At 43.6% G+C, this 13,280-nt stretch overlaps 1 protein-coding gene across 5 annotated transcripts in view; it reads right to left on the minus strand.

Moving 5' to 3' along the window:
- Nucleotides 1-13,280, minus strand: part of NDE1 (nudE neurodevelopment protein 1) — a 36,620-nt gene that overhangs the window by 22,583 nt on the left and 757 nt on the right. For 2 of the 5 annotated variants that reach the window (XM_084881147.1, XM_084881146.1), the window contains exons 1-2: nt 9,376-9,531; nt 1,446-1,568 (exon numbers count right to left, since the gene is read on the minus strand). In XM_084881147.1, coding sequence (XP_084737273.1) covers nt 1,446-1,528 — 83 coding nt within the window. In that variant the 5' untranslated portion in view covers nt 1,529-1,568; nt 9,376-9,531. Of the gene's footprint in view, nt 1-1,445; nt 1,569-9,375; nt 9,627-13,280 lie in introns of those variants that run through there. The other 3 variants (XM_084881148.1, XM_084881145.1, XM_084881144.1) reach the window with 3 other exon arrangements.

The following is a 13,280-nucleotide window of genomic DNA, read 5'->3' on the forward strand; positions in this document are numbered from 1 at the left end:
ACATGTAGTAAACATAATTTTGATTGTGAATCCTTGCAGATTTATTTATAAGTGAGAATTGGTCATAATACAAATGTCATTTGTCACACTCACCCTTATAATGTGTCCATAAAGAAGATAAAAATCATGCCTATAGCTGAAACCGGTTTGGCTCAGTGGATAGAGCGTTGGTCTGCGGACTGAAAGGTCCCAGGTTTCCAGTCAAGGGCATGTACCTTGGTTGCGGGCACATCCCCAGTAGGGGGTGTGCATGAGGCAGCTGATCAATGATTCTCTCATTGATGTTTCTAACTCTCGATTCCTCTCCCTTCCCTTCTGTAAAAAATCAATAAAATATATTAAAAAAAAAAACCATGCCTATAGAAGAAAACATACAACTTTTAACATAGACAGAGAAGACATCAAATTTGTTCAAGATTTTTGTTTACCTTAGTCTAGTCAATTCAAATGGAGACTGCAGCCAAGAAATCAAGAGAAAACTGAGACTCAAAAGACTTAGGAAAGATCACCAAAGCAAAGATGTCAGTAGAGACCAAGGCTAAGTTCATCCACACATTCATATTCCCAATTACTATGGACAGATGTGAACACTGCAGTGAAGGAGGCTGATTGTAAAAAAATTGATTCATGAACTATGTTGGAGAAGAACTCTACAAATACTCTGGACCACCAGAAAAACAAACAAATTGGTCTTAGAGCAAATTAAGCCTGAAACATCACTGGAGGCAAAAATGACAAAACTGAAGCTACTTTGGACACATCATGAGAAACAGGATTCTTTGGAAAAGACAATAATGCTGAGAAAAATAGAAGACAAACAGGAGATGGACTGACTCCATAAAAACCATAAGCTTGAGTCTGCAACAGCTGAGTAGGGCTATTGAAGACAAGACCTTGTGGACGTCATTCATTTACAGAGTTGCCAGGAGTTGGAACCAACTCAATGGCATGTTCCCCCCGCCACACACACACACACACACACACACACACACACACACACACAAGCACCTCCCAGATATGGGCACAGAAAAAATGGTTTCAGGTTTTTAAAATTGCAACAACCCATTTTGCTAGATTCAGGGAGTTCTTTCCCCCCACATGAAGTACTGACCAGATATGGCATTGAGGAATTCATAAAACCCTGCCAGAAAAATAAGATGGGAAGTAGTAGTTTACTTAGGACCACAGGCTTTGGAATTCAAATTCTATCTCTGCTGCTTACTGGCTGTGACACCTGGCAAGTTATTTGCCTTCATTAAGGATCAGTTTCCTCACTTGTAAAATGGGAAGATCATGTTTTGTTTGTTTTTCATGGGGTAGTTTTGAGATTGAACTGAGATAATGTATGTTAAGCCTTCACATTGCTTATCAGATAATATGCCCCCCAAAATGACTGCTGCCATCATTATGGGAAGAAAACGCAGGGTGAACTCTGGAGAACCGACCTTTGTTTGTAGGTCATAGCCAGATCTTTCCAATAGTTAGCTGCTTCTTCCTCAGAGCCGAAAGTCTTCCCAGAGTCCTCCATTGTGAAAATGGAAGAAGTCACTCTTCTTGTGGCATGGTGTCTAGGAGAGAAAGTTTTAAAATTATTACCCTGGTTAAACAGCTGAACTTTATACGGGGGGGGGTCCCAAACTTAAAAATGGACTAAATGATAAAACAGTGCCAAATCACTAAAACTAAACTCAGACAAAATACAGCCCACCTGCAGGTTTCATTCCATGGACAGATAAAACCATCAGGATTTGCTGACTAACACACTGGGAAGAGGGGAAATAAGAAAAATATGGAGGTGAGGACAAATAAGAAAAATATGGAGGGAAATAAGAAAAATATGGAGGTTCTCGAATAGGCAATGGGTGCCACCCCCACCATCGCCACAGATGCAGAATATCAGAAGGAAAATCTCTAGGGCAGGGGACAATGACCCCAGTTTGAGATATTATTCGTGTGGCATGCCCAGGGCACATCGAGATGCAACACCGAATCTTAAACTCGGAGGTAAATTCTGGACTGACGATACAAATTTAAGAGTTATGAGTTTGAAGCGGATTCTTTCCTTTTTTCTTGTGACGGAACCTCGGGAGAATCTGAGGAGGGCTATTTATGGAACTCTGAGGAATGCCAATGTTTGAAAAGGGGGGCAAGGAAAGAACAGTAATCGGAGGAGACAGAGGAGAAACAGAGAGCAGAGATAGTGTTCTGGCGTAGATGGTGTCATGGGGAAGAGGGGGGATGGGGGGGGGGGAACGACGACACTCCACAGTATCCATGATGCAATAGAGAAGATGGTGAGATAAGGATTGGAAAATATCCAACAGACTTAGCAAAATGTTGGTCACTGGTAATGTGAGCAAGAATGTTTCAACACAATGGAGGAGGGAGGAGAAGTAAGCTGGGTGGAGGAGCACGTGGGAGGGGAGGAAGAAGAAGTCCATGGGGTTTTGGAGAACTGGGTGTGAGTAGAAAAGGAGACAAAGTAGAACACAGCTAGGGGGGAGTGGGGGCAGGGAGGGGTGGCTTCAGCTCTGAGGATTCTGAGATATCCAGAGCAGAAGTTAGGAAACGTTCTATTAACAGTTGTCAGTTTATAGACTCCCTGCTGATGGAGCCTCTGGATAGAATAGCTTATTTTCTGAATTTATTAAAGGCTCTGAGCTTGTCAAAAAGTCACTGGGAAACCCAAATTAGATGCCTCTGAGGTCCCTTCCTTCCTTCAAAGGAGCTCACAGTCTGCAGTGTGTGTCCTTGGGGACAAAAGAATGAACCCAGCCCCTCACTTTGCAAGGCATAACCAAGAAGCTGTATTTTGGGCTAAAAGTACAAATAACTCGGCTACATATGTCAGTGCTGGCATGGATACAATCACCAACTCCTGGATCTCTGGCGGAATTTGAACAATAATACCTACATGTGAGCACAGCACTTAACTGATAACTCTACACTTGCTAGTAACTAACTGTATGCACATCTTGTGGCCCTCCTAACTTCTCTTCTTCCCTAATTCAGAGAAAGCATGCCATGAGACCTCCCACCAACACCCTTCTGAAAACAACCTCTCTAAAAACTCGCTAAGCAGTGAGGCCAAATGGAGTAGAAAGCTGTTAATACGTTGATTTTTTTCTAGTCCAGCATTCCTTCTTCCATCTTCCTGTAGCAGTATCCCAACATTCCCTTAGAGAAACTGACTCTACACTCATTCCATGTGGTTCTGATGAATTTGACATCATCCTCTGCACCTGGGAGAAGTCACATGCCTCCAGCACCAGTAACTGGCTTACGGGTGGGCCTACCCAACGCTGAGCCAATGACAGGGATCAGCCTTACGCAAGCTGAATACGTCATTGGTACAGGGCTGGACTCACCCCAAGCTAAGCCAATTACAAGGGTGGGCCTAACTCAAGCTAAACCAACAAGTGCCCAGACCCACATCTTTTGCAAAGCTATCAAGAAACAACGTCTCTGGAAGTGTTAACTAACCTTATTGTGATAATCACTTTGCAATATAGACATGCATAAAACCATCATGTGGTACACCTTAAACTTACACAATTTTAAATGTCAATTACTAGTATAACCATAAAGCTGGCGAGAGGAGGGGGAGAAGAAATTAACTCTTCCACTAGGGTTTGTTAGATGGTAAGAGGTAAGCCCGGAGTTCCAATGATCATCTTTTCTTTCTTTTTTTCTTTCTTTCTTTTTTGTAATATATATTTTATTGGTTTTTTACAAAGAGGAAGGGAGAGGGAGAGAGAGTTAGAAACATCGATGAGAGAGAAACATCGATCAGCTGCCTCCTGCAACCCCCCCGCCCCCCCCCACTGGGGATGTGCCCGCAACCAAAGTACATGCCCTTGATCAGAATTGAACCTGAGACCTTTCAGTCCGCAGGCCAAAGCTCTAGCCACTGAGCCAAACCAGTCAGGGCCAATGATCATCTTTCCATTGCAAGAGAGGAGACAGCCCGAGAATGAAGCCAAAACATAGGAAAGCAGGACCAAGAGGTAGAGGGACTGGGTCCTGATGACACTGTTTGAGCGACTGGATCCAGCTGTACCTAATCCACAGTTATGAGATAACCAACTCCCTTTCTTGGCTGTACCAGATAGGGTTGGGTTTCTGTCACAAGAGAATGCTACTTAATACATAAAAAAGTGATAGGTCTTATTTGCTGAAAGTAAAAAGAATTGAGTACCTAGAGGGTGAATAACAGTAATTAGCATGGCACCAGAAAGGGTGAACCTAGGTATGGTGCTTCCTGCTCAACCCATAAGCTCTAAGGAGCCCAGAACACAGCTAATATGCAGTCACCAAACCAATGTCTATAGTGTCCAGAGCACAGAGCCCATGCAACTGTAACTGAGCACTGTGTGGCCATTAGTGATCTTTTTAAGGACAAATGCATGGAAGGAAGTCTGTGTAAAGTAGGGTGACAATGTAAGGAACTAGGGACAATGAATGTATACTGACTTTTCCTGCTGTTTGCAAAAAAGATCATGTCCAAGGCTCAACATATTTATATTTAGTCCCTGACTATTTCTCTAAGCATTTCCTACCCCTCTTGTTATGCACCAGCCACACTGCCTTCTTTCTGTTGCTTTAACACACCAAGCTGGCCCTACCTCAGGGCCTTTGCACTTGTTCTTGGTCTCTTTGCCTGGAATGCTTTTCCTTCAGATCTCTTCTCAGCAGGTTTCCTTCTTGCCATTCAGATCTCAGCTAAAATGTCTTCCCCAGAGAGATGACCTTACGTTAATATGACCAAATATCCATTCCAGCCCTTCAGTATCATACTAACCCAACTTTGTGTTATCACTTTATGAGTTTTGTTTTTGTTTATCATCCCTCACTGGAATGTCAGTTGTTGAACATTAGGATTTCTCCGTCTTTTTTTATCCCCAATATTGACAGGCATTCAATAAATGCTTATGGAATGAACATATATTGGGGAAGAAAGAGATTGGCCACTAGCTGATGGAGATATGAGGCTAAGAAAAGGCAAGAAGCAAGAGACCCTCTGAAGACTAGTTTATAATTTTTATCTGTAAATCCCTAAGATGCTTATCAGGATGGGGAAACCCTCTCCCTCAGCACCTGAGTGGCACCTCCTTGATGGGAAGGGGTTGGAGGATAGGATGCCATGTTTGAAACTACCCCCTCCTCCGGTTTACATGATAAGGAGTTTCTGATATAGTTACTGGAATTTAATAACCTCATCCTACACGCTTATGACAGACGAGGCTTAGAAAAGGGCTCCTTAAAATACTGTTACCACAGCCAGTGAGGCTCAAAACTTAATCCCGAAGGAAGAAATTAATTTGTGATGTTTTAGGAGGCACTTCCATTGTGGGAGGGGCTCTAAATACAACTATGCTGATGGGAAGGATCTGGTTTTGGACTTCAGGTACTGGGGAGAAACTAAGCAGAGACCTGAGCTCAAGTCACAGCCTGCACTCCCTTCTCTAAATCTCTGATTCCTTCAACTAAAGGTAAAAACCACAAGCCTGCATTTCAACCAAAAACCTCTGCACTTCAAAAACAATCCTTAGGGAAGAGAAAAAATATATTACAGGTAAGAGGGAAGAAGTATCGGCTTTGTTTTAAAACAGCAATCTTTTTTTTTTTTTTTTCTTTAAAATATGGAACGCTTCACAAATTTGTGTGTCCTCTTTGCGCAGGGTCCATGATAAACTTCTCTGTATCGTTCCAATTTTAGTGTATATGCTGTGGAAACAAGCACTGAAACAACAATCTTTAAAAAAAAAATGTTTGTTTCCTTTGCCATGTGAAAATGTCTCAAAGTTCTGTTATTCTCTGCCACAGAAAGCAGGTAAGATGACTTGCAAAGGTTCCCTTCTTCCAGCATTATCTACTGAATTTTAACACCACCTTCTATCTGCTGTGTGCTGGGCATTTATAAACAATTTTGTCACTTTAAGGCCATTCAGCTGTTAAGAGTAAGCAAGACACCCCGAAACCGGTTTAGCTCAATGGATAGAGCGTCGGCTTGGGGACTGAAGGGACCTGGGTTTGATTCCAGTCAAGGGCATGTACCTTGGTTGTGGGCATATCCCCAGTAGGGGGTGTGCAAGAGGCAGCTGATCGCTGACTCTCTCTCATCGATGTTTCTAGCTCTCTATCTCTCTCCCTTCCTCTCTGTACAAAATCAATAAAATATATATTAAATTTTTAAAAAAAGAGTAAGCAAGACAATCACTTGGTTTTTTTAAAGCTGGAGCAGAAACATTGTAAATCAGACAGTGGGGTTAGGGAGTTGTCTTTAAATTCAAGTTCAAGGTCTCCTTGGGATTGCAAACAGACTGATTAGAGATTAAAATCACTCATTTCATTTGGCCCAGGCAGTCTTTTAAAAGGCCCCGTGACAGGCAGGTGTTAACTCTTGGTAATGATATACACACCTTGTACCCACAATCTTAAAAGCCGATACTTCATTCATGCCTCTATTTCATCTGTGCTACCGGCATTTAGTCTAACTTGTGTTTTCAATACACCAGCATGTCACAGTGTCCCACCATCATGGACAAATCTAATGGGCACCTCAACTGTGTATTCTAGAGCACGCACACAAGAACAAATGGAGACAAGTGGTTCAAAAAGTATCTATTTTATATAACTTAGAACTATCACTCCTACAAAAATGTGCTTCAAGTTTTTTGGGTTTTTTTTTTTTTGGTGTGTTTTCCATGATTAAAGTTAACAGAGAAGTCTGAAAACACACTTGAGACACATGCCTTTGATTTCAAAAGCAGAAAAACAACAACAAAGCGATCTCTCCTGGCTTCCCTCTGAGTGAAGAAAGCCAGGGCATGCTGGTCAGAAGCAATACACACCTAGAAACCATCAGGAATTAACTCACCGCCCTTCTCCACCGCAACCCCAATCCTTCCCAATCAAAACAAATGGAAGAGCCGAAGGGAAAGGAAGGGAGAGAAAGAAGTTGCTAAATGCCAGCACGTGCTCCCACAGCTTCTACCTTAGGAAGCAGGCTTTGCATTTTGCAGAGGTGATATCACTGGGACAAGATCTGTCAAGAGCCAGCAAGCCTGGCTTCTGTTTTTGTGCTTTCCACGTCTATAATGATCTCCCTAAAAAACAGGCATTCAAGGACAAATACTCATGGCTGTACACCATCAATTCACTGATGTGGGAACTAGAGAAACTTAACTGTCAACAGAGGACTGATTGGAAAACTATGAAGTTGTTAAGAATTATATGTACTGCCCTAACTGGTTTGGCTCAGTAGGTAAAGCGTCAGCCTGCGGCCTGAAGCGTTCGATTCCAGTCAAGGGCACATGCCTGGGCTGCAGGCTTGATCCCCAGTGGAGCATGCAGAAGGCAGCTTATCAATGGTTCTCATCATTGATGTTTCTAGCTCTCTCTTCCTTCCTTTTTGAAGTCAATAAAACTATTCAAAAATAATAATAAAGTAAAATTATTTAAAAAATAATTATATGTACTAAAATGGGAGAAAGTTCATGACATATTAAGAAACAACACCATTTTTGTTTACAAATCTCCCTCCCTTCTTTCAATAAAAAGGGTCTAGAATCGTGGTTGGCAAACTGCGACTCTTTGGCCCTTCCACAAAATACCACAGCCTGGGCAAATCTATTTTGAAGAAAAGGCGTTGGAAGAAGTTTAAGTTTAAAAAAATTTGGCTCTCAAAAGAAATTTCAATCGTCGTACTGTTGATATTTGGCTCTGTTGACTAATGAGTGTGCCAACCACTGGTCTAGAAGGATGTACCAGAATGTGGGTAAAAGCAGGCACTGAGATGAGAATTTACACCTGACATAATACTATATACCTTGACTTTCACAATAAGCATATTTTGCTTTTGAAATTTTAACCCGAATAAAAAAAATAAATAAATAAAAATAGAATAGCTATTGTTCCAGGGTAATTTTTTTCTACTGAACCGAAATGCCAGGGAATGAGTTTTTCCTACTGTGGTTTTCCCCCTCCTCTATCCCTTTTCAAACATTTCTGAAACACCTACTAAGTGTTCAGGCACAGCTGGGAGAGGCGGTTACAAAGCATCTACATTGGTACTGGATGCAAACACAGCTCTAGCAGCTGACACCAGCTTTCTGTACACAGGTGTGCTCATGTTAGAACGCTGTCTTTAAGGGAAAAGTAGTGCAATTTCTCTGGTTCGCATGTTCAAAGCCAAAAGAACACATTTATCCAAAATGGGATAAAATATACCAACCAGAGAGCGGCTCCTGAGACTTCAAGGACATAGATCATCTGGATCTAATTCTGCATAAAAGATACACCAAGAGGAAAAAGACTGAAGTTTCAAAACGGATTGGATACCGGTGTGTGTGTGTGTGTGTGTGTGTGTTTGGGCGGTGTCAGGTACCAAGTGTCTCTGGGAGTCACTGGGATTCAATCCCTCTTCAAAGCACCCTACCCATGTCCTAAAATGCCATCCTATCCTCTACAACACACAAAACTAGCTCGGGAAACAACCAATATCTGCCCAGCGCACGTTGCAAAGGCCATTTCTCCAGAAAGAAGTGAAAAGGGGCCTCGGGCTACCAGCAGAAAAGACACAAGCTTAGTACAAACCCCGAACAAAGAAGTCAGGGAAGTTCAGACCCCTCGGGAGGCAGAGAACCTGAGAAGACGGGAGCAGATAAAGCAGCTTCCCCAAAAGCGGCGTCCCCGGGGGTGACGGGGTTTCCCATGACCTCGGAGAGGTCGGTAAGCCCAGCCGCAGCATTCAAGCTGTAGAAGCGGGTGTTTGTTTTTTTTTCATCCTTTATCCAATCCGTCCCCAAAGTGCTGTCAGAGGAAATCTGAACCGTCCTGCAGCAGAGACCTGAGAAACGCGGAGGAAAGGAGACGTTCCCGAAGGGGAGGAGGGAGGTGGAGGAAGGTTTTTGGAAAGAGGCCTGCAAAGAGTGTGGAAGAGGGTGGGGAAGTGGGCGAGAAGGAAGGAGAGCTACGAGACATGTAGGGGAGATGGGGGGCAGCGGAAGGAAAGGGGAGGATGGGGATTGAGGAGGGGGCAGAACACAGGCGAGAAAAGAGACTAGGAGGGTCCAGGAGGGGAGTCTGGGGCGGGAGGGAGCAGAGCAGCAGAGCAGCGAGGGCTGGGAACGCGGAGGGCAGAAGGCTGGCCAAGGAAGTCAAGGAGGGCAGCAAGAGAAAGAAAGTTGGCCGGGGCTCGGGGACCCGAGAGTAGGAAGGCACAAAGTTAGCAGCAAGGGAGGGTCCAGGGAAGCGGGAATTTCGAACCCAGTGCCCAGGACCGCCAGAGTCCGGGCGGCCAGGAAGCGACGAGGCGAGGGGAGCCCCGGGGTCCCGGCACCGCGGCGGCCAAGGGGGGGTCCCGGAGCGCACCTGGCGGCGGGGCGGGGGCAGAAGAGTTTCCCGGCGGCGGCGGCGGCCCCCAGGCAGCCCTCAGCCCCGGCGGCGGCGGCGGCTCCGCACTCACCCGAGCGAAGACGGCGAGGACGGGCGGCGGCTGCAGCAGCGGAGGCGGCAGAAGCAGCGGCGAATGCGGAGGGCGGTGCGGCCGGGACCTCGGGCCCCCGCCCCGGCCCTTGCGCTCGCGGCCCGCGGCCCCCATTGGCTGCCGCGCCACGGGACCGCGTCCGCCGCGGCCAATCAGCAGCGAGCAGCGGCGTTTGGAAACTTTTTTTCCCAGGGTCCGGGTGCGGCGTGGCCACGCGGCGGCCCTGGGCGGGCGGGGGCCGGGGAGGCGCTGGCTGGCGGGCCGGCGGGCGGGGACCTGGTCCGCCTCGGAGGATGCTGGCTGCTCCCCGGACACCCCGGAATGGGCTCTGACTTGTACAAGGGCCAGGTCTCCCTCCCCTGACACCCATTGCATTTCCCCCAAAATCAGAGGAAGGACAAAAGATTCAGATCCGCTTAGGCTAAGCAATGCCCTGCGTTTTTCCTATTCCTTTATATACCCCAAATAAAAAATGTCGACATTACTTCAAAGGGAGCAAAACTTAGTGCGTCAGAGTTTGATTTCAAGCGCGGTTTCTGAATCCTTACTTAGCTGATCTCGGGCAAGTTACTCTAAGTGACTTAGTTTCCTCACTTACAAAATGTTCATGATGGGATTCTACCCCATCGGAGTAAAGAGAGGCGGAATGAGTTCATTTGCCTTTTGTAAAAACAGTGCCTAACACATAGTTAGGTACAATCTATGTATCTGTTAAGTGATCGTGACTTGTTAGAAATTTGGTTGTGTGGGGTACAAGGCTAATTTGACTTAGGTTTTCTCATTCAATTCTCACAGCGATCCTAATTGGTCTCCAGCAATTGTTTGAGCACTCACGCTTAGATGCCTCTCCTCGAAGAGTTTATACTGCTAAGAAAGAAACACATTAAACAGCCAACAGGAAAAAAAAAAAAAAAGTCAAATAATTTCAGCTTCTAGGAAGTGCTAAGAATAGAGCAAGGTCACGTGATAGAAAGCGTTGGGGAGGAATCATTTCAGATAAAATTGTCAGGGAAGGCCACTCTAGGACAGTGGAGCTGAGGCCAGGATGATGAGAACCACAAGAAAACACTTTCGCAGTCTTCATTTAAAGATAAGAAAGCTAAGGTGCAGGAAGTTAAATGTGTTGCCCAAGGTCTCACAATTGGTAAGAAATCAGGCTTTAAAGCTGGGTCTGTTTGACTCCTCCACTCCCTCGTCTTCCTCAGCACTATGCTAGAGGCAAAGGAATTTTAACTACTTTGAGGATTCCAAGCACATTCATAGAATCCCTTCTGCCCCTCCTGCCTTTCTCTAATTCTACTTTGTTTTGACTCCTCACTAGTCCCGGAAGAAGCTCAGAGACACAAAAGGGAACCACCACCTACATTAACACGGTTAAGGAAAGTACCAAAATTTCTTGGGGGAGGGGGAGGGCTTTTTCATTCTGGTCCCAAATGCTAATAAATCATTTGCATCCTCTTGACACGTTTGCTCAAATGCTTTCTTTCACTCCAACAAAATTGTATTGACCCTCACTCACCACGCGTGAGGTTTCTGGGCAGGGAACAGTCACCCCAGTTGACAGATAAATTGAAGTACAAATTGATGAAGTATCATTTCAGTCCTGACTAAAGGGCACTGATCAGTAATGTCAACTAGTTGGCTTTCAGTTTCCTTCATTTTCCACCAAAAAGAGGGAGGGGATATTGAAATGATTATCATTATTAAACTTCTTTTCATGAACAGGAGTTTAGGTAAATATCATTTGGTAAAGCCTTAAAAAATGAGAGGAAAATTTTGGTGTACTTTAAAGCATTATTCTCTCTTTATTAAATTTATTTTCCTTGTAGTATTCAGATATGAGTGGAGAACTCAATTTCTCTTAAGTCCTTCCATTATAATTTACTAGAGGCCCAGTGCACAAAATTCGTGCACTGGTAGGGTCCCTAATGGCTGCTGGCAGCCTAGGGGATACAACTTCCCTTCCCCCAGCCGGCCCCACCCCCTGGTCGAACTCCTGGACAACTCTCGGGGGAGGGGGACACTTTACATACTACGTTTTTATTATACAAGATTATTTCAAAACCCCAAACTTAGCCTAACATAAAAGAAAAGTTGCTGGAGGAGAAACTACTTTAGTGGCAGCCAGGTTAATCTAGGAGCTGAACTGAATGTAAAGTAGCTGCTTAAATAGCACAGAAATCAATCTTCATCCTTGTTTCATATAATTTGGACAAGGAAAAAACTGAAAGTTACTCTTACTCTCTGAAAAAGGAGTTTGTCCAGCAAAGGAATAGAAATAAGGCTAACAGAGGCTTAAGTAAAATGTTAAAGCACTATTTCACAAATATAAAATTGTATTTTGATTCATAATTATCTGTTTCCAAGGGCTGGTGTACTCTGCATAGATTAGTATTCTACAGAAAACAACAAAATTGCATTTCTTTAAAAATTATTTGTAATTCAGACTTTTCGTTAGCTTTCTACTTTGTACAATTTGTTCATTTTTATTTACTGCATTTAACCTGTTAAGACCAGGCACAATTCTGGCCTTGAAAGAATGTCAAAATAAAAAAATATTTTTAAAATGTGTCTGCTCTTTATTATGTTTTGTGGCTAAAAACTTCTTTAAAAAAAGAATTTTTAAAAATCCACCACTACTTTGTTTGCTTTACTTTTAGTTAATATGGTCCATGTTCAGAGATACTCAACTAGCACAAAAAGGAAAACACCGCCAAAACTGGTTTGGCTCAGTGGATAGAGCATCAACCTGCGGACTGAAAGGTCCCAGGTTCGATTCTGGTCAAGGGCATGTACCGTGGTTGCAGGCACATCCCCAGTAGCAGATGTGCAGGAGGCAGCTGATCAATGTTTCTAGCTCTCTATCCCTCTCTCTTCCTCTCTGTAAAAAATCAATAAAAAAAAAAAAAAAAAATATATATATATATATATATATATATACATACATATACATATATATACACATATACATATACATATATATATATTTTTTTAAAGGAAAACACCCCTAAAGAGAAGCATATGTAGTACTTTGAGGAAAAAAAAAACAACAAAACGCTAGCTTTCCCATCTCATTCCCATTTGGAAAAATATTCCCCACACAGACACAATGAAGATTTAACATAGCAGGCTGATGAGGTGTACTTGTCATCTTCTTACTGGAAAATGAAATTCAAGCACAAAGGATTCTTCAGCTGTGTGTTTGATCTTGCCCTCCCCAATACAGGTCTACCAGGCTGTCTATAGGGATGTATTAGCTTCCCCTGAAATTCACCCCACCTATGGGGAATTGCCTAATGAAATTGCCTCAAACCCCAGACTTTTGGAGTGTAAGGTCTCTTTTGGCAATTCCTAGTTATTGATTCTTCTGCAAAGTGAATCTGTTTCTTGGCAAACTTCAGAAATAAACTTTTCCATAGTATTCAGCTAGCGCATCCTAAACGCTGTCTACATTTAGATACCGCTATGTGCTTGTTTTTTTCTAATTTGCAACAGGAAATAGTGAGCAGCTGGCAGTTTTGCAAAGGACGATTGTGCTTATTGAAATTAAAATTTTTTTTCTTTTTAAATCTCAGGTAAAAGTAAGATAGTGAGGAAAAAACAAACCCAAACATGACTTATCTACCCACGTAAAATACAAGCCGCAATTGGCTTCATTTCACAAGGCTTTCGAAAAGCAGCTAGGACTACTTTTTGTTCGCCCAGCCTGTTACTGGAAAAGTTGTCTTCACTTAGAATGAGCTCCGGCCCAGGGCTTGTAAAAATCACGTTTTCTGGAGTCACGAGGACC

The sequence above is a fragment of the Pipistrellus hanaki genome, assembly GCF_964339955.1.
Source record: "Pipistrellus hanaki genome assembly, chromosome: 4".
Taxonomy (NCBI): domain Eukaryota; kingdom Metazoa; phylum Chordata; class Mammalia; order Chiroptera; family Vespertilionidae; genus Pipistrellus; species Pipistrellus hanaki.